The sequence below is a fragment of the Petaurus breviceps genome, unplaced genomic scaffold (assembly GCF_028583685.1).
Source record: "Petaurus breviceps papuanus isolate PSGF00001 unplaced genomic scaffold, PetGlider_PUasm1.0 90639, whole genome shotgun sequence".
Taxonomy (NCBI): Eukaryota; Metazoa; Chordata; class Mammalia; order Diprotodontia; family Petauridae; genus Petaurus; species Petaurus breviceps.
Genome location: NW_027187296.1, coordinates 7,420,819 through 7,447,296, shown reverse-complemented (window position 1 = coordinate 7,447,296; position 26,478 = coordinate 7,420,819). Strand labels below are relative to the sequence as shown.

Below are 26,478 nucleotides of genomic sequence, written 5' to 3'. Positions count from 1 at the left end.
GAGATGTTTTGAAGGATATGGCAACAGATTGACTATGGGTCAGTAAGGAGCTGAAGATGACACTCCAGTTTTGAGCCTGGATGGCTGGAAGGATTGTGGTACCTTCAACAGTAATAGAAGAAGAGAGGGTTTGGGAGAAAAGATAATGAATTCAGTTTTAGATTGCTGAGTTTAAGATTTCTGTGGGCCAACCAGTTCTAGATGTCTGATAGGCAGATGTTGTCAAGAGAAGTTAGGCCTGGACAAATAGACCAGAATATCATCTGCTTAGAGATACTTGAATCAATAAGAGCTGATCAGTCACTAATGAAATACTATAAAGACAGAACAGAAGAGGACCAGGACAGAGCCTTGGGAGTCCCAAGGATATCCTTGGTATAGTCTTGGGAGACATCCTCTAGGATAAAATGCAAACTCCTTTGTTTGGTATTTAAAGCCCTTCACAACCTGGTATCAGGCTACTTTTTCTCGCTTATTGGAAATTACTCTCCCCTTCTGTAGCCTCTGTCACAATTTATAGAGGGGTTAAGAAGGATAAGGATTGATTAGATTTGTCAGTAAGTCATTGGTAACTTTGAGGAGGCCAAACTCTAGAAGCTTAAGAGAATGAGAGGAAAGGAAATGGAGGCAGTTGTTATAGATGGTTTTCTCAGGGAATTTAGCCATAAAAGGAAGAAGAGATAGAGGCCCGCTAAGTAGTAAAAATGGGTAGATCAAATGAGGCTTTTTTTTTTTTTGAGGATGGAAGAGACATGGGCATTAGGGAAGCAGGCAGTATCTAGGAGAGATTGAAGGTAAGTGAGAGTGTGGAGATGATAGAGGAACAGTCTGTTGGAGAAGATGAGACAGAATGGGATTACTTGTGCATGTAGAGGGGTATACATTGGCTGTTATGAGAAAATGCCATGTAAATGTGAGTTATTAGCAATTGATATCATAAAAACCTAGAGTGCATTCAGAGGAAGGTGGCAAGGAATCACAGGATTTACAATATAATGCAACAAATATTTATTATGTCCTTATTATGTACAAAAGACATTCTAGGTCCTGGGTTAGATACCAAGTTATATAAGAAATTGTCTTTATCCTCAAAGAGGACAATAATATACATAGTGAGTATAGTAAAGTAAATGAACAGAATGATGACAGTAAAACAGTTGAAATTGAATGCTATAAAATTATCATGACCAGACTTGGCCCCATAGAAGAGTATGAGGAGATGCCTTCCCCCTACACCCCTTCTTTGCAAAGGTGTGGGGCTGTGGGTATAGAACATTTTTCAGTGCATTGTTTATTTTTGCTTACTTAGGGTTTTTTTCCTTCTTTTTTATGCTTTGTAGGTAGTACTGGCTCTCTGGAAGGGGGAGACAATATTGGGAAATGTAGGTGTTATAAAAACAGAAGGTGGCAATAAAAATTTATTTTTAAAAAATGTTAGTGATAACTCTGAGATAATAACTCTTAGGTTACAACTCGGTTGACTAGTAGGATGATATTGCCCTCAGCAGAGAAATAGAAAGTTTGGAAGAGGGATGGGTTGGGGAGAAATAGTATTGAGTTTCTTTTTGGAACTGATAATCTCTTCTGATAGCTATGCCTTTTCTAGAGAACTTAGCTATTTCTGTTGAAGTTCCCACCTTCCTTCCAGGTACCCAGTTTCATAACCTTGTAGTCATTCTTACACCCCTCTTGTGGGTCAGTTACTAAGTCTTGTCAGTGTCCCTCTTCATTTCCTCTCCACTCACATAGCAGACCCTCATCACCTTTCTTCTAAACCATTGAAATAGCCTCCTAATGAGTCTTCCTGCCTGTCTCTTCTCCAGTCCATCTTTCATACAGCTTCTGAAAGGCTCCTCTTAAAGCACACGTCTGAATGCCACTGCCTTGTTCAGGAATCTTCATGACTCCCTGTTGCCTCTAGGAGAAAATACAAACTCCTTTGTTTGTTTTTTTTAAAGCCTTTTGCATTTGACTTCTGAGCCTTTTCAGACTCCTCTTAATTGCAGACAAAACTGGCCTGCTTTTTGTACCCCACAGTATCTTTGTACATGTTGTTCCCCACTCCCCTCATATATTAGAATGCCTGTTAGCCTCCTTCAAAGTGTGTTTAAGTGTGACTTTCTACATGAGACCTTTCTTGGTCCCCTCCCTTCCCCATAGCAGCTAATTAATGCTCCTACCTTTGTGTCTACTCATATGTGTTGTCTTCTCCAGTAAAATGTAAGCAGGGACAGACAGTTTAGTTTTTTTGTCTTTGTGTCCCCAGAACCTAAATAACAGTCACTTAACAGATACTTAACGATGAGGAAAAGAAAGGAAATCATTAAAGGGGCAAATTATAAGTATAAGGCTTGTTCTTGGCAAGAAGGACTCTTTCTTATCAAAGATTGGAAGAGAGGAAGAGAGAATGGGAGGATGATGTAAAGAAGTTCTAGCAGGAGAGGAAGAGGGAGTTAATGACAGATGGCTAACATTTTTTTCCATAAAGAGGCAAATTCTGTTGAGACAAAGGAGAAAAGGATTATATAGGTGGTAGTACTTCTTAAACTCTGGGTCACAACCCCATATTGTGTTGAGAAAAATTTGGCAACAGTTAAAGGTTTCTGAATGCACAATACCCAAAACTTAATTCAAAATCAAATGCATAATGAATCTGAGGTATTCCTGGCAGAGCTTGCCCCAGTTGCATCAGGCAACTTCCCTGCAGCCTTGGTTTCTATACATTGTGTGTGCATTTCGCATTGCACATGACCTCAAGCCATGCAACTTCAACTAACACTGCAGAAATTTGAAAATTTTGTGGGTCCTAGTGGAAAAAATTTAAGAAGCCCTGATTTAGAGAAGGTTTGAATAGCTGCTATGGCAAATGTGACAGCAGGTCAGGGAAGAAAGGATCACCATATAGCCATGCAGGCCCAATTGAGATTAGATAACAAACATTTAATGAATCTAGTTAACATGGTGATGAGTCTTTTCCCCTAGCAGCATTTAGCAGCACTAATGGAACAGTGAGAATAGATGTTGGGATAACCCAGTTTTGGAGTGTGTCAGGCAATGGAACTAGGGGGTAGATGGTTCAGTGATAGAAGAAAATATATAGTTTACTTGCCCCAAAATAGAGTCCAGACTCAATAGCAGATAGACTAGAGTAGTAGACTGGTAGAACAGGAAGAAATGAAAAGAGTAGAGATTGTGATGAAGATAAAGAATAAGTTTAGGAAGAGTGAAGCAGAGGGAGAAGATGGAAGGATAGGAATTTATATCTAGAGAAGAATTCAGAGTTCTGGACATGGAGATATTTCTTTTTTTTTTCTTTTGTTAACTTTGTTTTATTGCTTCATGATGGCTCATGAAGTTATTGTCTTCCACATACTCAATTCTATTTTTTGCTATTTTAGTATTTTTTAATAAAATTTTATCTTTATTAATTTGTTTGTTTACTTTTAGTTTACAAGATTCAGTTCCACATTCCCTTGAGTTTCAAATTTTCTCTCCCTCCCTCTCCCCCCCCCCATGGAGGTATGTAATCAATTACAGGATCTGCAGATACTTTCACATTATACATTTGTCAGGTTGTAAAGAGGGATTGTAACGCATGGAATGAACAATGGGAAAGAGGAAACAAAACCAAACAAGAAAAAGAGAAAGAGCAGGCAGTTTGCTTCAATCTGCATTCAAACTCTGTTCTCTCTAGTTCTTTCTAGTTTTTTCTCTGAATGTAGACATCTTTTTCCATCATGAGTCTTTTGGAGTTGTCTTATAACCTTGCATTGCTGATAAGAGTTGAGTCTATCAGAGTTGGTTGTTACACATATGTTGTGTCTGTAATTGTGTACAGATTTCTCCTGGTTCTGCTCTTCTCACTCAGAATCAGTTTGTTTAAGTCTTTCCAGGTAAATATGAAGTCCATATGCTCCTCATTTCTTATAGCACAGTAATATTCCATTACATTCATATACCACAACTTATTTAGCTATTCCCCAATTGATGAGCATCCTCTTAATTTCCAAATTAGTTGCCACCACAAAAAGAGCTGCTATATTTTTTACATATAGGTCTTCTTCCCACTTCTATGATCTCTTTCGGATACAACCCTAGAAGTGGTATTACTGGGTCAAAAGGTATGCATTTATTTATAGCCCTTTGGGCATAGTTCCAGATTGCTCTCCAGAATGGTTGAATCAGTTCACAACCCCACTAACAATGCATTAGTGTTCCAATTTTTCCACATCCTCTCTAGCATTTGTCATTTTCCTATTTTGTCATCTTAGCCAATCTGGCTGGTGAGATGTGGTATCTCAGAGTTGTTTTGATTTGCATTTCTCTAATCACTAGTGATTTAGAGCATTTTTTCATATGCTTATAGATATCTTTAATTTCTTCCTCTGAAAACTGCCCATCCATATCCTTCGACCATTTATCAATTGGAGAATGGCTTGTATTCTTATAGATTTGACTCAATTCTCTGTATATCTTAGAAATGAAGCCTTTATCAGACACAAAGTCTTTCCCAATTCCCCACTTCCCTCTTAATCTTGCTTACATTGGCTTTGTACAGAAACTTTTCAATTTAATGTAATCAAAATTATCCATTTTGCATTTTATAATGCTCTCTAACTCTTGTTTAGTCATAAAGTCCTCATGGAGACATTTCTAAGTAATAGTGAGATCAAGGATATGAGGTGTCACTTTGGGTGGTTACAGCAGAATGAAGAAATTGGTGAAGCTAGAGTGTTTGAGGGCATATCAGTGACTATATTAGAATCCTCAAGCTTAAGGACAAGGGTTGCAGCTGGAGAAGAAGTGTGTGAACTGAATACAGAATTTGAGAAAAGAAAAGCAAAGGTGAGTGAGACACGGATCTTGGCCTAGACAATGTAACCTGAGAGAGAGATTCAGAATTTAGGTAAGACACAGTTCCTCCGAAAAGTTGAAATGGGTATGGGAGAAAATATGGGAGAGAGCAGATTGGAGGTGGGGATATCCTGTGGGACTGCTGTTTTGGGGGGATGGGTGGGGGAAAAACGGGGAGAAAATTTGTAACTCAAAATCTGGCGGAAACGAATGATGTAAATCAGCAGTTAATAAAGCATTTAAATTTAAAAAAAAAAAAGACACAGTTCCTCCCCTACTTTGAACTTGAAGTCTAGGCAGAAATATATGACATACACCCAGAAAACTACAATATAAATGAGTTGGAGGATTACACAACACTTTGTGAGGTATTTTTTGGTCCTTATCTAATTGAGAGGTCAGGGAAGTTTCATGAAGGAGATAAGGAATCATTTGAGTTATGATATAGATTCAGAAGGAACTTAGGTGGCAAAGTGAATAGAGTATTGGGCCTGGAGTCAGGGAGACTCATCTTCATGAGTTTAAAATCTGGCCTTAGACTAGAACTGCACAACCTTTGGCCCGTGGACAAAAGACCACTTGCAGCATGACAAAGGATTTTGAGCAGCCCACGAAAAATGTAGAGTAAAACAACCAAAAGTTGTACAGGCCTGCCTTAGACACTTATTAGCTATGTGATGCTGGGCAAGTCACAACCCTGTTTGCCTCAGTTTCGTCATCTGTAATATAAGCTGGAGAAGGAAATAGCAAACCAGTATTTTTCCAAGAAAACCCTAAATGGGATCACAAAGAAAGTTTCAGACACAACTGAAACAACTGAACAAAAACAACAGCAGAGATTCAGCAGGCAAAAAGGTGAATGGAAGGATTTTCTAGATATTGGCTACAGTTTGGAGATTGGACAATAAAGGACTTTATTCTAAGCCATCTAGCAGCTAAGCTTCCCTTTGCTTTAGATCACCAGTGCCAGGAATATTGTCCTTTCATTTCATTAACAGGTTTCCTCTTAGCTAAAATATGCTTGTTTCAGGTCCTTTCCAGTTCCAACATTCTACATTCTGTGTTCTGGGAGCGCTTCCAGCTATGATGTGCTATAATTCTAAATCTGTAGCGACAGGGGTGGGATGCTTCTAATTTCCCCACTGCCTGTCTAACACATTTGTTTGGCTTTCAGGATCGAGCACGCACGGATGCACGCCAAGCACCGTGGCCACGAGGCCATGCATGCAGAGATGGTCCTCATCCTCATCGCCACCCTGGTGGTAGCACAGCTGCTCTTGGTGCAATGGAAGCAGAGGCATCCCCGATCCTATAATGTAAGCCATTCTTCCTCCCCTGCTTCTGTTATTCCTAGAGAATCCTTACACACATGGAGCACTGGGCATGTTCTCTTGAGCTAGTGTGAACTGAACAACCCTGATGCAGACAGGAGTTCCACAGAATATCGAAGCCATTTAATACACATGCATAGATGGGGAAGTTATATCTAGTAACATCACACCTGTTTTGAACTCAGCCTGGGATAACCATCCCTATATCCTAATTAAGTTGATGATAAAGTAATCATTTCTCTAACACATTAAGCTTTATGAAATGCTTTCTTTGTAAGAGTCCTGTAAGATAAGTCTGACATATACTATTTTCCTCATTTTACGGAAGAGGAAACTAAGGCTCTTGAGCAATTAAGTGACTTGCCCTAGGTCACACAGCTAAGGGAGTGGAATAGCTGGGACTTGAGCCCAGGTCTCTTGACTCCAAATACAGGAAAGATTCTACTGCACCAGGCCATCTGTGGTTGAGGTAGAACATTTTTTTAAAGGTCTCTAAATAGTGAAAGTAGTTAAGGTAGTTAAAACCTTTTTCCTTTTTATGTAGTGATGAGCCCCTCAGTTCCTGTTAATACATAAATTCAGAGTGTGGGCTGAGGCTACAATATGGCATAGTAGAAAAAACACTGGTAACTAGGGAAAAATAAAATACTAAATAAAAAAAAGAAATGAAAAAAACACTGAACCTAGAATGAGAGGACTTAAATTAACATCCTGGATGTTTTTGACTCATTCCTGTTGTAGCCTTGGATAAGCCATTCTAGGTCTCATTTTCTTGACCTATAAAATGAAGAGCTTGGCCTAAGTGATCTCTAACTTTGAACTGTAGATCTTATGATTTATATGCTAGAAAGAGATACCTTAGCAGCAGTTAGACATCACAACTAAGAGCTTGATAATGAGGGAAGAGACAGAAAATGGATTTTAAAAGCTGACATTAGAGCTAAAGAAACACCATTGTGTAAAGAAAAGACCACTGGACTTGGGAGTCAGAGGTACTGGGTTCAGGGCCTGATTCTGTCACTTACTTGCTGTAGCATGTCACTTATCTGCTCTGAGTATCCTTTTCCTCAGCTGTAAAATGGACTGAAATCTCTACCAATCTCAACAAGTAGATTGAGGAAAGCATTTTGTATAACTTAAAAGAACAGTAGAAAATGGAGCAGCTTTTCTTGTTATCAAAAGTAGTAACTAATATACCCCAAACTTAAAAGCACTATCTGCTGTTTTTTTTTTTTTAAAGAAAAAGTATTTTTCAGACCATGAAACTTTATTTAAAGTGTGAATTATTATTTTGAAACTCTTGTGCCCCCCAAGTACTGGAGAAAATAGCCTCATACATCTCAAAATCCCCTGAGGGCACTGCTATTTTGTAAACTAGTACAGTAATCAGTATTCATAATTATAATCCTGAGTTGACAGAAAAACAGTAAAATGATGACTTATGTGTTCTGCTTAAGAAGGTAGTGTCATTTAAAAAAAAAAAGAAAAATAAGGTAGTGTCATATATCTTAGGAAAGTTTTTTTTGGGGGGGGGACAATTGGGGTTGTGACTTGCCCAAGGTCACATGGCTAGTGTTTTTTGTGTATATGTTAAGTGTCTGAGGCCGGATTTGAATTTAGGTCCTCCTGACTCCAGGGCCGGTGCTCTATTCACTGTGCCACCTAGCTGCCCCCCTTAGGAAAATTTTCAAAATAAAGTAGGTTTTGAGTGCATAACAAGCTGAACCCCTAGCTCTCCAAAAAACTTGGTCTTTACAATTGCCTTATTCCCTAAGGGTTCCAGGAAACTGGATTTGACTGAAGATTTGACTGAAGTCCAGATAAGTGGGTTTTTCAGAAAGAGAAGACTTACGGGACTCCATTACCAGAGTGGGCCTTCATGAAATCAGTGGTTTCTAGGAACTCTTTAAATGATTGACAGTAGATGGCATGGCTGATGGGTCAGGGAGGACATTCAGTACATGTACAGCATAGCCACCAATAATTATCAAAACTAAGTGCAGGACAGTGGGGTAAAAGGGCTTTTGAATAGAGGAAAGGAAAGGGTCCAACAGGGATATATTCAGATGTGAGGTTTTTTATTAACCTTCTACTTGATTCCAACTAGTATTTGAATTCAACTAGCCTGAAAATTGTTAGCAGGACTATCAAGATACTGGGTGACATAATCCTGTGATTAGAATGTTGCCCAGAATTCACTTCATTAGACTTTCTCTCACAGCTCCTTAAACTAGTACTTCCTGTCTCAGCTCCATCCCTGTTGTGACACATAACCATGGAGAAGTCCCTTTCTCTCAGTGTGGTTTCTTAGTGCCCTCCTGGCCAAAGGCGATTGAGACCGAAAGGAATGACCAAGCTTAGAAATAGTGAAGAATTAGGGGTGGCTAGGTGGCACAGTGAATAAAGCACCAGCCCTGTAGTAAGGAGGACCTGAGTTCAAATCTGGCCTCAGACACTTAACACAAAACTAGCCGTGTGACCTTGGGCAAGTCACTTAACCCCAATTGCCCTACCTTCCCCCTTTGAAAAGCAAAAAGAAAGAAAAAATGGTGAAGAATTAGATTCCCTTCTCATCAAGCTGATCCTTGGCTTTTTAGCATTTGAAAGGTCAAACAACAATTAGGTTTGAATAATAATCACATTCCTCTCTGATGCTTCATCAAAGCAGAGAGGCAGACCTGGGATCTCTAGAGCTATGCTTGTGAAGCATAAGGTCTGGCAGAACCTACCAAGCTGTCAGGGTTCCAAGCATGGGCCCAGCAATGGATAATGTGTATGTCTGCTGCCGGAAGGGCCCATCTAGCTAAGCAGGAAGTCACCTCCTGATACACCACTTTGACTACAGCAGCTTATGAAGACCACAAAGGACAGAGTTAGGCCAACTAGATGGCACAGTGGGAAGAGCTCTGGGTTCCATCCTAGAGTCAGGAAGACCTGAGTTCAAATCCAGCTTCAGACCCTCACTAGCTGTGTGACCCTGGGCCTAAGTCCCTTCACCTTTACTTGCTTAGTTTCCTCATCTGTAAAATGTGGGAAATGCTAGCACCTCCTGCCCGGGGCTGCTGCAAGGATCAAATTAGATAATAATTGTAAATCTCTTAGTACAGTGCCTGACACAAAGTAAGTGCTATATAAATGTTAGTTTTTGTTGATATTATTATCATTAATTAGGGGCCAGAAAGTAAAGGTCTCATGAGATAGATTTGGACTCAGTTCAAGGAATTACTTCTCAACAATCAGAGCTTGTCCAACATTCAGATAATTGACACGAGGTAGCCCTTTTACTAGAAGTGTTAATGCTTTGACTGGATACCTTTGTTGGAGATGCCAGAGAAGATTCTTGCCTTGGGAAATAATAATAATAATAAACAATAAAAGCCTTTATGTAACATTCTAAGGTTTACAAAGCACTTTACAAATCTTATCTCATTTTATCTTTACAACAACTCTATTTGGAACCAACTAGGGAGTTAATAAAAAACCACACATCTGTATATATCACTGTTAGACCCCTTCCTTTCCTCTATTCAGAGGCCTTTTTACCCCCACTGTCCTCCACTTTTCTTAGGTGATATCATTAAAAATCATTGTACAGAGGAGGAAACTGAAGCAGACAGAGATTGAGTGTCACCCAGGGTCACATAGCTAGGAAATGTCTGAGACTAGGTTTGAACACAGGTCTTCCTGACTCTGGTTCTAGTGCTGTCTTGATTGTACCATCTAGCTGATTCTAGGGGGGTAGAAAGTTAGACTGGATTACCTCCAGTGTCTTATTTACATTGAGAGGCAGTATCATCTGGTAGAAAGAGCATCAGACCTGTAATCCCTAATCTAGCTGTCTGCTTTACCTTAAGCAAGTCACTTCATTTCATTTCAACAGAGTTTAACTTCCTCTGTGAAAGCTGTAAAATAAGGAGCAGTGGAGATCTGGAAAGACCTTTCTAGCTCAGCGATTCTGTTAGCCTAGCTTTGGAACCTTGTGCAAATCACTTAACCTCTCTACACTTCAATTTCCTCATCTGTAAAATGAGATAGTAATACTTGCCCTAGCTACCTCACAGGATTGTTGTGAAGAAAACCACTTTATAATAAACCTCCAAGTGCTGTAGGAATGGGAGCAGGTATTCTGATTTGCTGCTTGTCATACTTGCAAAGTCAGGACATTGCAAGCTTTGGAACCCAACCCCTATAGTTAGCTCAACAGCCTTCTTTTTGGTGGCTCTGACTTGTAGATTGAAGGAAAGCAAGTGTTACTGTCTTTGTCAAGACCAAAGTGACCTCAGTGTTAAGATTCAACATGACCTTAGGAGCAAGCATAAGGCTATGTGGGGAGACTGACCTTTGCTGGTGGCCTTTTATCTTTAGACTTAATTGGGATAGAGCGTCTCTGCTTGGCTCAGTGAGGCCCAGCCTAAACAAAATAAACTTGTTAATTTGCTCAAGTTAAAAAAGACCCACGTGGATACCACTGACAGCTATAAGGGAGGAAGTTTTTGCCTCCCACATTACTGCACACTGTGTCTAGGGAGTCAGCACAAGGCACAATCACACAGAATTATAGGAGCCAGGATATGGTAGTGATAGTATCAACTCTGCATGTGAGGTTTCTGTTGACTTAAAAGCAAATTACCTAATAAAATTCAAGGCATGTAAAAAAAATTTTTTTTTAATGGACCTATGATTTCACTGGTGTAGAAAATTCCTGGTGAGGAAACTCACTTTATGAATGAAGCTTGGCATCTGCTTGGCAGTTGTTATACTTTTTTGAGAGTTGCCTGAGAAACTAAGGTTAAGTAACTTGCCCAGGGTCACAAAAGCAGAATTTATCAGATGTGAGTCTTGAACCATGACTTTCTGACTCCAAAGCCAGCTCTTTATCCACTAGAACGTAGTGCTGCTAACAAGCTTAACTTTTGAAAAGTAGAAAAAGCCATAAGGCTGCTGCTGTCATGGACATGATTCTTATCCCTAAGGTTAGTGTGGCAGTAGTGACAGGAATAGTAGGGAGACTGTGACCGTGCTGTCTTGGAGTTTCATTTTGTAATTTGATCTCTTCAACAATATTCATTCATGTTTTCACCAAATGCTGTTACAACCATGGAATACTTTCCTCAGTTCCTACCCTACATCACCAAATGCTGCTTTCTTTATCTACTAGACAGCTTGTTTATTGGTTCCCTTCCTACTATTGGGCACTCTATCCAGTGAGGTGAAAATCTCAGTGCATTCAGCCAAACAGAAGAAACTAGAATCAGGCCAGCTGAAGAAGACTCATAGATTAGAGAGGGTATTGAATAGTCTGGGATTGCCCATGGCTCACAGTTCTATTTTACCCTCCCAAAGTTGCCTCTGTGGCAGGAATATCATTACCAAGTTTCAGAATGATTTGACTGTCTCACTTGTAGGTAATTTTCCTGAAGTAATAAAACTAACCAATGGTGGTAGAATAGGAATATCTATAAAAGTAAAATCCTAAATATTTAAAGTGTTAAAGAAAAATAAAACTAATCCTCTGATATAAAATCCTTCATTTCTTTGTGTCCCAAAGGGCCTCTGGCCTATTTGTCTGCCCTTAGTAAACTCTATTCCTAACCTATGTTAGAGTAATTTAAAAAAAAATTCTTAGAATTATCAGGGACCTTACAGGTCATCTAGTTTAGGGATCTAGCTAGTGCCCTCAAGAGGAGGCCATACAGCCATGTGTCAAACACTTCCATTGACAAGGAGCATCCTGTTTTTATAAGCTAGCTGTTAGATTGTTGGATACTTTCAAAGTTCTTTATATAGAGCCAAAAATTCTCCCTAAAGTTTCTTTCTACTGCCTCTAATTCTGCCCTTTGGGACCATAGAGTATAAGTTGGATCCATTTTCCTTATGATAGCCCTTCAGATATTTGAAAATAGTTATATTGTCCACCAAATCTACTCTTTTCTAGCCTAATTATCCTCAGTTCATTCTGTCTCTCTTTAGTTTGACATGGATCCATTAATTACCACTCTTTACGCCAACAATTCTGTATTGTTTCAGCCCACAGTTAAGCCATTTTTGCTACAGACTATTTAAGCAAGTTTAAGCTCTCGGGCCTCAGTTTCCCCAACAGCTTAACAAGGTTAATAGTGTCTCCTCCCTGCTTCATACTTTAGGAAGATATAGAAATTATAAAGTAATAGAAGATCCTGACACACTTGGAAGGTAAAAAATATAAAGTGCTGTGGTGGGTGGCAGTAAAAACATCATCCTGTTTTTATCTTCAGATCTTATGAGGGAGATGATTAAATAATCTAACAGTTTTCATATTTTTTTTCCAATCAACTAACAAGCACTGACTAGGTGCTTACCATATGACAGACATTGTGCTATTGAGGATACAAGCACAATAATGAAACAGTCCCTGCCCTCAAGGAGCTTACATTACAGTCTATTCAAGGTTAAGAGCATTAGAGAAAGCTTTTTCAGTGGATGAAGAGTTTGGAAACCAGACTACAAAGGTTTGAGAAGTGAGTAAGAGGAGAGGAAATGGAGGCAACTAAGCAATAGAGAACATTTTCTACAGACTTAGGAAGAGTGAGGCTATGTAGTTTGGAACACTTGAAGAAACTGTAGTAAAAAGTGGTCTGGATTTGGGGTCAGAGGACCAGGGCACAAAGCTCAGTTCTTCCATTCACTATTTCCTCTCTATTTTCCCCACCATATTATCCATGTGACAAAAAACAAAACAATAAAAAGCAAGAAACATAAAGAGAGTGAAAAAGTGGACTTTAATTTGCACTCAGAGTTGATCAGTTCTCTCTCTGGATGTGGATGGCATTTTTCATGATGGGTCCTTGTCTTGGATCTTCGTATTGATCTGAGTAGTCAAGTCTTTCACAGTTGATCATTGTTACAGTGTTGCATGCTAACTATTCGATGCATCACAGTGGTAGCATCACAACATTCATCCCCGATTAGAGGATTTTGAACTATTACCTTCTCAGCCCTTATTGCAACTTTCTTTTGGGAAATCCTGCCAGTCCTTAAGATTGGGCTTGATTCTCTCCTCCGCCAGGAAGCTGGCCTTGAACTTTCCAGTGTATTTTGATCTCTCCAACCAGAGAACTCTTACAACACATAGTATTTATATCACTCATTTAGGTACTCACTGCCGTGTATAGTTTACCTCTTTCATGTGTCTTGTCTCTCCGATACCTAGAAGAGAGAAGTCATGCTTAGTCATCTTCGTACCACCACATCTCACCACTTGCCCACTTCTCCATACCCTGCTTCTTCCTCCCAGCCTCCCACCAGCTGAGTACAGTACTTTGTACAGAGTGCTTAGTAAGTACAGAGAATTCTAGGTGAGAAAGGAATCTAGACAGCAGGCCATCTAGCTAGAATCTCTTCTCTAGTGCCCCTGACAAATGACCATCCAGATCTACATCTACTTAGGATCAGTTAACAATCATTAAGTGACTACTATGTGCTAAATTTAGAGCCAGATCTGAACTTAGAGGTGATCTAGTCTAAACCCTTCATTTTACATATGAGGAAACTGAGGCCCAGTGAAGTTAAATGATTTGTCCATGATTACAAATGTACTTGAGGACACCTGTCTAGTGGTAGGGAATTCCTTATCTCCAAAAGCAGTCTGTTCTACTCTTGAATTGCTTTCATTGTTTGGAAGTCCTTGTCTATTTCTAATTGAAATTTTCTTCACTTAAACTTTTATCCTTTGGTCCAAGTTCTGCCCCCTGAGACCAAGCAGAACAAATCTAATCCTTTTCCTATATACATTACAGCCTTTTGATTGACATTGCATCTTCTGGTAGTGAGACAGTCAGTAGGGCGTAATGGAAAACACACAGTATTTGGAATCAAATTCAAGCCCCTCAACCTGTTAGCTGTATGACCTAAAAACAAGTTCTTTCTTCTCTCTCTGAGCCTGCTTCTTCATTTGTCAAGTAAAAAGAATAATTTAATTTCTCTTTACCTCCCTTCATAGGGTTTTTGTAAGGCTCAAATGAGAAAATGATAAGGAAATGTGCCTGTAAATTATAAAGCACTTTATAATCCTAAGCTGCTCTGTACTGCACCTGTACATTCATTTGTTACCACCAGATGTCAGGAGAGTCTGTCAGGGTTCTGCATTTGTTAACAGCATTATAATGCTCTCCAGTAAAGCTTCTAGAAAGAGATTATTAAATTAAACTGATAAATAACACAGAAATAAAACTTTCAGAGTGAAGAAAATAGAGAAAATATCCAGATGAGAGACTAATTTGCTCACTTTTCATATTGAAATCATAGAATCTCAGAGCTGGAAAAGACCTCAGAGGTCATCCTGTTACAGTCTGAAGCATGGAATCCTTCTACATCATTTCAGGCAAGGTTTCTCCTGCCAGCATCTCCTCGAAGACCTTGAATGATAAAGAGTTCAGTAACTGTCGAAGAGCCCATTACAACTTGGGGCCACTCTTCATAGGAAATTTTTCTTTCCATTGAATCTCAGTCTACCATTCTCTTTCCCCCTTTTGTTTCTAGTTCTTTCTTCAGTGGCTGAGCAGGACAGTTCCTCAAATACTTGAACACAATGATTGTTACCCCACCCCCCACCCCAAGCCTTCTCATCTCCAGATTTAAACATCCCCAGTTCCTTCATATCATCATCTAATTATGTTCTTGTGACCTGGGTTTCATTCCCTTCCCAGTCCTGGTCAGTCTCTGCTAGACATATTCTGACTAGTCATATCCTTCCTAAAATTTAAGTTCCAGAGTTGTACAAAGTTCTCCAAATGTATACTGGCCAAATGTATGCTAACTAAAAGACTCTGGTAATTCTTTTTTGCCTGTATCTACCATTTGCCTTAGGCATAGGCAGGTCTGAAAGCTGAACTCATCCTTGAATTTAGCTTCATCTCAAACCTGGGTATCTGTTCTTTAGGCCTTTGCTTTCTAGTCTCAATCATTTTTATGAGTTTTCATTCAACCCTGTCTATTCATCAGGTCATAGAATGTCAATGTTTAATGTGACAATGAGATCATTAATTCAAGGAGGAGCAACTGAAACTCAGAAAGGAAATGGGAATTATCAAAGGTACAGGGAGTGTAGGTGGCAGAACCTTTCTTAGCCAGAACACAGATCTTATCACAGATAAGACTTGGAAGAGCTCTTAGCAGCCAGTTAATCCAGCCTTTTTTTTTTTTTTAAAGCAATTGGGATTAAGTAACTTGCTCAAGGATACATGGCCAGTTATTTCTGGGTGTGGTGCTAAATATCTGAGCCCAGATTTGATCCTAGGTCATCCCGACTCTGGGGCCAGTGCCCTTACTCGCTGAGCCACCTGGCCATCCCTAAGCAATTGGGGTTAAGTAACTTGCTCAAGGTTACACGGCCAGATGTTCCTGTGTGGGTGCTAAGTGTCTGGGCCTGGATTCGATCCCAGGTCATCTCGACTCTGGGGCCAGTGCTCTTACTCACTGTGCTACCTGGCCGCCCCCAGCCTTGTTTTATAGAGTAGGAAACTGAGGCCTAAAGAAATGAAGTAATTTGCCCAGGGTCACAATAGTAGTAAGTATCAGAATTAGGATTTGGCCCACTGTCTTTTCTCTTACTCCAAATCTAACATTCTTTCTCTCATACTACCATGCTTCCCACGACTCAAAGCTCTACAACATTTAATCAGGGCATCTCTGAATTTCCTGGTCAACTCAAGGGTTACAGGAACAAGTGACTTCTTTGAAAGAGCATTTAATTTCAACAAATATGTTAAGCACCTCTAACGAGCAAGGCCCTGTAACTGGCACTCGGGAAACAAATAGAGATAGTCCCTATTTTTAGGGAGCCTATAATTTAATACCTATATTTGTGATATTAGGGAGTAGCTAGAATGGAAGTTTAACAGCTGTGATTCAAGGGAAATTTAACTGCAAATGTGAGGTCTCCGTAAGGTAATTAGAAAAATTTGAAGAGGGAGAGCTTTTCCACAAGAGGGCTGTGTGAGAGAGAGTATCAGAGAAGACTTCATGGAGAGAATGCACTTGAAATGGTCTCAGAGGAACAGAGAGAGGAGAAAAAACATCAATAGATGTGAGGAGACTGAAAGAGAGGAACTTAATTCTAGGCTTTGAAAGAGGAGAGAATAAGATAAGACTCAGAGTGGAAGAGATCTGAGAGGTCTTTGACTTCAGCTATCTCATTTTACAAATGAGGAAACTAAAGTACTCAGTAGTATGAGGCATGATTTGAATTCAGTCTTCCTGACTCCAAGGTAACTGTTCACTGTGTCATGCTGCCTCTCTATCTGGGGGCATTTTAGCTAGAGTGTCATGTACATGAATGGAAGTAGTATGAAAGAGCTGGGAAAATAGTGTGCCATTAGATTCTGGAATCTTGAGGGTGCTAGTATCTGAGATTCAGACTGGCAGACTGAGGAATGCCAGAGGCAGCTAGGTAGTGAAGTGAATAGTATTGGATTTGGAGTCATGGAGTTCAAATTTGGCCTCATACTTTACTAATTTTGTCACCCTGGTCAAGTTATTTAACCTCTATCAGCCTCAGTTCTTCTTTATATGTAAAATGAGAATGATAACCGCACCTCTCTCACAGAGTCATTGTGAGGATTCAACCTCACAGTGATATATAAAGCTGTTAGCATCACTAAAGGTTTTTTGAATGGAGGAGTGATAATTACAACAATGTTTGTTTGAGATGTTTGAGAAATGTTTGAGAAAAATGGGTTGGAGAATTTCTTGCTTAAAACTCTTTAGGGAATTTGGTGGCTTTTTTAACAGCTTTAAAATTAAAGAATTGAAAGTTATTCACTGAACAAGAGCATACAGAGCTAGGAGAATCCTTCACCGTGTATCAGTTACGTTGCAGGGTAGACCTGTTCATAATCATGTCACTGTTTCTGGTTGTGAATCAAACCTCTCTATCTCTAAGACCACCAGGCCACGCTCATCTTTTTGCTTTGCCTTCCTTCCTCGTGCATCCTGAATTTTTTTGTCTTCAGTGTTGTTTCACAGTCCTAAGAACAAGGGGAGAAAACCATAACTCTATTACTCTGTTATGTTACTTTGCTGTCTGAAAAGCTGTCCAGAGGCCAGAAGTACAGAAACTTTCTCAAGGACATACTTTGCTTGGCTATGAACAGTTCTCCCACAAACTGTCATCGCATGTGTTCTGTTTTAAAAATACTGTAGTGAGCTTTGAGATTAAGAACCCTTAAGAAGCTTTTAGCTTTTCAGTCAGTTGAAGATGGCTCTGGAGCTGAGCTTTGAAAGAGGAAGCTATTGAATCTCTTTAGGTCTAATCTACCCTGTACATAACACTCTTTCTATCTTATTTATGGCTGATACTCCTTTCTCAGAATTGTGCAGTGACTCTTTACTGCCCATTAAATTCAGTTTAACAGACATTAAAGCACTCTGCTAGGCACTGGTGATATAAAGACAGAAGATAAAATACTTTTACCCCAGAGAATGAATATTCTACTGCTACCTATTATAAAGTATAAACTCTTTAGGTTGGAATTCTGGGTAGCATCCACAATCCACCCTCCTATTAATCTTCCTTAAATACATATCTTATGTCCCTCCTTTTTTCACAATGGGCCTGTCATTCGAGGTCCTGCACAGTCTTATGCCTAGCTCCTGCAATCTCATCTCACACTGCACCCAAGAATCATTGAACCAGACCAGACCTCACCATTTCTGTGCCTTTAGTTCACATCATTCTCTATACTTAAAATGTCATAAGTTCACAGATCTGGAGTTGGAATAGATCACAGAGGTCATTTTGTCATAGGATCATAGATCTATATTGCTGGAAGAAACTTTAGAGCCCAGTTACTCCAATCTCATTTTTCTGGGTAAAGAACCAGAAGCCCAGGGAATTACCCCAAAGTCATGCAGGCAGCAAATGGCAGTATTGGGCTTCAAACCAAAGTCCTCTGACTCCAAAGTCAGTTCTTTTTTGTTAAGGACTGTTAAGGGGTCCACTGAACCTGTCTTTCTGAGTTGCCATATTTTCCAGAAGCACTGTACCCAGAGCATGCAGGAAGCCTTGAATGTATTAAGGATGAAGGCCCCCCCCATCCTCCGGCTGACACAGTTTGTTGTTTGCACCCCAAGGTGGATTCCCTGTTAGTCCTTGGGAGGCAAAACAGGTACCAGGCAGCCTGTGCCAGGCTGGGAAAATGCTTGTGCAGCTGTGGTTCTTTGCAGATAAGTAGACCATCCTATCTTCATAGTATAGTGGTTAACAAGGGAAAAGAATACCATCACCTTGCTCCTCCCCTTCGGGAGGGGTTTTGTCCTTTTCCCCACCATTACTGTACCTGTCCCATGCCATGCCCCTTCATGTTTTCTTCTCCTTTTGTCTTACTGTCATAACTGCAAACTTTTGTAAGGATTGTGAACTCTTTGGGTTCTACATTCAGTTCTCTTATAATAAATGTGGTTTTCATATGAGTCTCATGATGTGATTTCCTGTTGATATTCTTACTTTGTTAATAATAGATATTATACTTGAAGGTTTTCAGAATGCTTTACGTTCATTATTATATCACTAGATCTTTACAGCCCTGTGAGGGAGGTATTATAATCAATCTCTCAATCAACAAGTTTTTATTTTAGACTTAAATAGTAAAATTTAAATACACAAAAACATATTATGAACTTAAATACAAAATAAGAAAATAAGAAAAAAGCATTGTTATGTTCATAGCAGAATGTAAGAGAGAATTCAAAATATACAGCCTATATAATAAATACTATGCATTGTGTTGAGAGCTGTCCATCTTTTCTTTGCTTCCTTATAAGTTTTCTTTTGTTCTCTGCTGTGCACTTTTTACTTTGTTCTTACATATTTGCTCTCCCAATTCTCCTCCAGTGTTTCTCAGCTAACACTGTCTGCCTTTCCCTTAGGTACTTAACAATTTATCTTTTTATATTATTTATGTATTTTTCATATTATAACCCTGTCTGCCTATGAACTCCAGGTGGGCAGAGGTTTTGTTAGTCAAACTCTACAATTCCCCCAGTACCTAACTTAGTGAGTGCTCTGCACACAGTTGATGCTTAATAAATACCTGTTGAAGGGAGGTGATAAATGTAGAAGGGCTTTCTAGAATAAAGACTTTATATATGTAAGCTGTTGTTACCATCATTGTGTTTGTGTTTCAGATGGTGACCCTCTTTCAGATGTGGGTTGTCCCCCTCTATTTCACAGTGAAGCTACACTGGTGGAGATTCCTAGTGATCTGGGTCCTGTTCTCTACTGTTACCGCCTTTGTTACTTTCCGAGCCACTCGAAAACCTTTGGTGCAGACAACCCCGAGGTGAGAATTATGGTAAGGGAGCCAGGGAGAGGGGAGGGATTGGATTATAAAATCATAACATTGTAGAGGCAGCCCTATCTAGAATGACACCCTTACTCTTCACCATTTCCCCTTCTTTAACATATGGAGAAATTGCCTGAGCAGAGTTCACTCCTCCGTCTTGTAAGGCCTGATAGGATTTTTTAGCTCTCTGATAGGCTAGTCATTGCAGCCTGGAGCTTCTAGAGACCATGCTGCCCTGAAGTTTGGTTCCTTCTGGGCATTTTACCATTAAAAATTCATTTCAAATTTGTAACCCTGTGGTCAAGCAAAATGTGGCTAGGAATGGCTCATCTTTAAAGTGAAGGGGTTGGACTAGATGACCAAATGTGAGATTGGGTTTTCTTGAGGCAGGGGCAAAGTGGACAAGTAGTGAGCTCTCAATCATAAGGTGAATTTGAATGAGCGCTTGTAAAGTTTCTTGTAAAAGGAACATTTTTTTCAATATGAATTGGACTAGATGGGCTTCAAAATGTGCAGGAACCAGAAAGGAAGAATTCTATTCTACATTTGATTTTCACTTATAGAGAGAAACTGGTTTCTCTGCTGTAGAAATAATGGATACCTTTTGAAATTAACTACTCCCTCTTTGTAAGAATTTGTGATGAGGAAAAAAATGAATGTTAAAAAAATAATAATAAAAATGAAACCAGAGAGAAAGAAAAAAAAAACAGGCTTAATTTGCCATTCCCCTAGATTTTGGGAAAGCAAATTTCAAAGATTTGAGAGAAAGGAAAAGTATTTTCCAGGGAATAAAATTCTGTAAGGGAAGTCAATTCAGGAGACATGGAAAACCCTCAAGAAGGAGGGTCTGCAGCTACAAAGGGAAACAGTTCTGATTTGGAGGGAAAATGGGAGTTGTGGGAAGAGACTGATGAGGATTCATAGAGATTTATAAGACATGTACAGAAAATGAAATGTATGGTAAGTAGCAGGATAAATGTAAAAATATGATTCAAGTGTGCAAAAATAGTGTCAGGAATACCGGAGTCAAAGCTCAGATTGAGTTGAAATGGACAAGAAAAGCTAAGAACAACAAATGGAGTTTGTTTGGGTTTTTTTTTAAGCCATGTTGGAACAATGATAATTGATGACAAAGGGAAGATAATTTCTAATTCTTGCTTCTATTTGCTCTGTCAAAGAGCATGTAAGAGTGGAAAAAACAGTGCAGAAGTGGCTAGTGGGTTATTGATAGGAATGAGTAAGGAGATTGTAAGAGACACCTTTCATGAGTCAAGATCATCTGGCCCAGAAACTCAGGGTCTTCACACAGTGCTTCTCCAAGGGTATGGGCCAGGGGATTTTCAACAAAGATGCCATGAAATTTTGCTTACCAGGTATCTGTCTAGAACTTTATTATTTTTAAACTTCTTACTTTTTACCAGAAATTCAACTGCTTTTGAGCTTACAGTTAATGTAGTGAACCATCAAACTCTGAACAAAACAAAATGTCCTCCCAGACTGCAAGAGATTACAGATATTTATTGCTCTCAGAGTGTTAGCTCACTCCACCCCCAGTGTTCCTCCTCACACCCCAACACTTCCCATTCCCCAGCCTCAGCTGCAGTTTGATGTCTATCTAACAAAATTACCAGTTGTCTGTTAATTGCTGAATTAGGCTATCCTCGGTGCTCATCCTTGAAGTCTGTCATATTTGACACTGATATTTTCTATTTGTCAGATACCTTTTCTTCTCTCAGTTTTCTTAATACTGCTCTCTCATGGTTCTCCTCAGACATGTCATCAACATCACTATTCAGACTGTTGATGAGAAAAGTTGTCTGAGACAGGTCTCAAGAGGCTGCCACTTGAGACTTCTCTCCAGGCTGACATCAGTTACTCTTTAGGTCCAATTTTTCTATCAGTTAAAAGTTCCTCTGATTTTACTATCATCCAGCCCAAATCTCCCCATGTTTTTCACTATTCAAGAATAGCATGAGTGACACTGTCCCTTTAATCACAAATATAGCTCTAGTCCCAGTGTAATGAAAAAAGTTTTGGTCTGGGAGCCTAAAGGAAGAGGCTTTCAAGTCCTGACTGTGCCAGTTATTAGATGTGTGACCTTGGGCTTGAATTCCTTGAAATCTCTTGTGTAAAAATGGTGTCAGGTTTAGTTCCCCTGATCTGGCATTCTCACTACCACTTTGGGAAGTAAATTTTAACTCTTAACACACCACACAGCATTCAGCACAGGGCCTAGCACATAGTAGGTGCGCAATAAATGCTGGGGCTGGTGATTTAATGAATGAGAAGTTAAGTGCATTTCCATGGGTCAGGAAGCTATTTAATAGCAAAGAAGCCGTTTGGGCTATTTGGCCTGAGGTATCAACCTTGTCTGTATTCTCTTCTTACACTTGAATAATATGTGATCCCAGATTTGAAGATTTGAATTTGGGGCCCTAGGATCCATTGAGATCCCTCACGTAGGGCCTCCATCTTCTGCATCCCTTGCTTACTCCTTCTTTGTGGGAAGTAGTAAGGTCATTCTATTCTCCTTTTACTTCCGTCCTTTCCTCTTCCACACCCCTCTTCCTCCTCAGAAAAAAGTTAGCCAGCCTCCTTCCTGGGTTGTCACCACAAGGTCACAGCTCTTCATCATTCATAATAGCAGCCTTACCCTTAGACCAGCCAGTCAGGGTGCTGTAAAGTACTTTTCTACCACGGGGTGTAGAGGAATAAACATTACCTGTGGGTTGGCAAAGTTACCAGTGTGTACAGCATGAGGTTATCATGAGACAGATCCCTTGGTCTTATGTCTTTCTATACAGCCTTTTGAACCCAGCCTTCTTTCATCACATCTACTTCCTACTTGTCTAAGAACCCTGTTTTCCCCTTCATTGCACCCAGTTTTTGTTTTATTTTTTTTATGCCCCAGTGACTTCTTGGTCACCAAGGAAATGGATATCTCTTCTCTTTGGTTCCCTAGGCTATTGCCTTCATTAGCTAGAGTGTATGTAAAACTTAAGCTTTGGATAACTATATGAGTGAGAGAGCCATAGGAAACCATTAAGCAAAGCTCAGGATATATGGAGCATATTCCATCCCTGCCCCAGGGTGATAGAAATAATAATAACACATTTTTTAGTATGTTAAGGTTTATAAAGCATTTACTTCCTAGCAACACTGTGAGGAAGGTTATGCAAGTATTTTTAATTCAGTTTTGCAGGTGAGGAAAACTCTAAGGTACAGGGCAGGCAGAAGAGACTTACTCATCAGTAAGAGTCTCATATGGACCACACCTAGATGGTTTTCTGACTCCAAGACCAGTACTCTTTCACTTATATCACACTGCTTTGTACCTGAACTCAAAGTCAGGTCCAAGATATGTTATTCTCATCACTGTACCATCCTGTCTTCCAAAAACATCCAGAAGAGTTATGATAGAATTCTTCTAAGTATCTTCCTTAAGAAACAGCACTAGGGATAGGGAAACCTTGAAGCTAACCTCAGGGCCCCATATGAGCAGTATGGCATTGTAGTGGTTAGGCCTGTTTCACTATCTTACCAAGGTTCCAGAAGGAAAGAAGATGGTCCTGTGGAGAGGATATGCTACATGAATTGACCTTAGTACCCAGTAGTTCTTGCTGTTTCAGATGTCAGAGACCTGCCCCATGACATTAAAAAGGGGAAATTATCCCCTCCTACCTCTGGTTCTGGCAAGTCCCAACTAACTTAAGGAAGTAAACTTCTCCAAAATTCAGTTCCATCTGTTGAGGACTGAACAGCCCTGCCACTTCCTCAGGATAAACAAATCAGTAGATCTAAAGCAGTAGATCACCCTAGGATTTCCTTTAATGTTGGTTGGCTTTGGGTAGAAAATTGCAAGAGATTTTGACTTGACTGTATTGATCTTTCCTTCCCCCTGTTTTCTTTCTAGGCTGGTTTATAAGTGGTTCTTACTAATATACAAAATCAGCTATGCCACTGGAATTATTGGCTACATGGCTGTGATGTTCACTCTCTTTGGGATTAACTTGTTATTCAGGTAAGTAAATGCCCAGTGTGTGTTGTTCCCAGGTGGGGGAAAGGATGTGTTTGGCCTTGTTTTTTAAGAAGTTCCCAGCTGAATGGGATGTTTATTCATTTATTCAATCAGCAAACATTAAGTGCTAACTCTCTTAAGAGCATTGCAATAAATACTTAGCCTCAAGTAGTATATGTGGGAACAGTGCCAGAGAGCAGGGGAGGGGTTTGCATTTGAGGCCTTGGGTGTGACAGAAAGAAACTTGCACTAAGAGCTAGGAAAACTGACTCTGATCTCAGTTGATTTGCATGACATCCCTGAGCCTTAGTTCTTTCACCTGTAAAACCTAGAGAATGGAGTTTACCTACCAGGGATGCTATTTTGAAGGTCCAATGACGTAATGAAGGTAAAGCCTTATCTAAGTGACAGTTGTAACCATTATCAATAGAACCTATTCTTTGTGCTTTGTGGTAATGAGGAGCGAGAATAGTCTAGATAACTGAAATTGACTAATTAGGCCAAAATAATTTGGGAGAGAAGTAATAAATCTATCCAACTTGAATGTCTCCCAGAGGTGTTCATAAAGAGCAGTAATAATGATTGATTGTAGAATTTTTTTTTAAGATGCAATCGGGGCTAAGTAACTTGCTCAAGGTTACATGGCCAGGTGTTTCTGGGTGGGTGCTAAGTATCTGAGCCCGGATTGGATCCCTGGGTCATCCCGACACTGGGGCTGGTGCTCTTACTTGCTGAGCCACCTGGCCGCCCCTTGATTGTAGAATTTTAAGCTAAAAAGATCTTTGGGGATCATCAGGTTCAACCTTTTCATTTTCCAGGAAAGGAACCTAAGGTCCAAAAGTGCTTTGAGGCAGAAGAAAGGGACTTGCCTAAAATCATATAGCAAGTCAATGACAGAGTTGGGGTTAGAACCCAAGTCCTTGCTCTGAGAGCTGCCTCACTCCTAGAGCTCTTGTGAGAAATAGATGAGAAAATGGACATGAACAGTCTTTGGAAAAGTCTTTCTGCTGAGCAGATACGAGTCCAGGTTTCCCAGGTCCTGGTTGTTGGATGCAGCCGAAGTAGAGGACTAAGGCTGAAATCCCCAAGGAGGCCAGTTCTAATGCACTTTCCCAAGTTCAGCTGCAGATAGGAACAATAACAGTAGCTCACTCTTCCTGATGGATTTGACTTTCCCGAGGTGCTGACAGACATTCTCATTGAACCTTCATGTAGCCCTTTGGCTAATGGGGAGTCTGAAACTTCAATGACTGCCCAAGTTAAGCAATTTGTCCCAGTTTTCCTGGCTTGTTGTTCAGTTCAGTTCAGCACAGATTTAGGTTTTCTGCCTTTCTTCCCTAGAAAGACTAGAGTGGGTACATACAAGTGAATTAGGAGTGGTCACAGTAGAGAAGGGAAGAATAAGAGGTCATTTTGAGTGGGTGGTCAGGGTAGTCTTTATGGATGAAGTAATGCCCAAGCTGTGCCTCTGAGGAATAGATAATTACAGCAAACAGATGAGAAAGGGTACATTTGAGGCCTTGACTAATATACTTAAGTGGGAGGGGCCGGGATTTGATTAAGTGTTTTAGCAGGTAGGTCCATCTGGCTAAAACAGAGTATGAAGGGAGAGTAAAATCAAATTGAAGTTGGAAGAGATAGATTGGAGCCATATTATGGAAGGGCTGTAATGATCTAAGGAGTTTCTGTTTTATCTTGATGTAAATATGGAATTATGAATGGTGTTTTAAGCAGGCAATTAAGCCTTATTAAATGTCAGAACTGAAGCCCTAGCTTAGAATTTCTGACTCCAGGATCAGGACTTTTTCAAATACTATACTGCCTAAGGTAGTACTTTATTGTGGGAAGATCTAGGCCAGGAGTGGGAAACCTGTGACCTTGAGACCACATGTGGCCTCTACCTAAGTCCTCCATTTCAGCTCTTCAACTGAATCCAAACTTATTTTTTTTATTTGTTGGCTTATTATTTTATTAAGGGGATTTGTTCTGGGAAATTTGGATTCAGTCAGAGGGCTGCACTGGAGGACCTACAGGACCACATGTGGCCTCCAGTCCCACCACTGATCTAAACAGTAGAGATCCTGATTGTATAAATTTATAAAGAGAAAGGAGAGGGTATTCTGTGAACTTTTCCCTGCTCCATTTTGAACTTTTAAAACTTGAAGGAAGAGTTTTAGGACAAATGAAAAGCAAGTTCGCTTTCTGTTCCTGGATGAAGATTCCATAATGGGCCATTATCAATAACAACCAATATTGGGTTAGTACCTTCTGTGTTCTGGGCACCAGAGAAGTACAAAGTTTAGATAAGACAGGCCTTACCCTCTTGGAGCTAGTGGAACCTAGTAGAAGATTCAAGCTACAGACATAACTGCTGTACACAACACAATACATGACAAAGATATCAGAGGGTACAGGAGACTGTGGAAAGCATCTTGCTGGGGCCTCTAGGCCTTGCTTACTGCTATTGTTCTTAGGACATTGTATCTTCAGCTCTTCTTTATTAAGCACCTACTCCAAGTAGAGTGCTGTATTAGTAGCCAAGGTTACAAAGAACACAAAAGAAACCATCCTTATCCTAAAGGAGCTTTCCTTCTACTGTCGACTCCTTCCAGGAACCAATACAAGAGACCTTGCCCTTTGCCTGTGCCTTTCTTCTTTTTTTGCTCTGTATACTTTTTCTTAGTAAATCTCGTGTCCTGCATTTTGACCTTCCTGGTCCCTGAGCTTGCTTGGCCCCCTTGATTTAGAAACTTGCCTCCCAGATCTCTAATTGCCAATTTCTTCTATCTCTTGTTGCTCTATTCTGGTATTCATTCTCTCTCATCATCCCTACACAACTGGACCACAAGAGTTCATTTCTAGAGTTTACTCACAAGGGGAAAGAAAATTGTATGAAGATTAAGAGTAGGGCTCCAGATAATACCTAAACCTGCCAACCTCATCCTTATCTAAAATT

The 26,478-nt window shown here is 39.9% G+C and overlaps 1 protein-coding gene across 1 annotated transcript in view; it reads left to right on the top strand.

The window, feature by feature from the left end:
- Positions 1-26,478, top strand: part of RNF121 (ring finger protein 121) — a 91,830-nt gene that overhangs the window by 31,358 nt on the left and 33,994 nt on the right. The window contains exons 3-5 of the mRNA XM_069064711.1: positions 6,029-6,170; positions 19,347-19,501; positions 23,418-23,525. Coding sequence (XP_068920812.1) covers positions 6,029-6,170; positions 19,347-19,501; positions 23,418-23,525 — 405 coding nt within the window. The remainder of the gene's footprint in view (positions 1-6,028; positions 6,171-19,346; positions 19,502-23,417; positions 23,526-26,478) is intronic.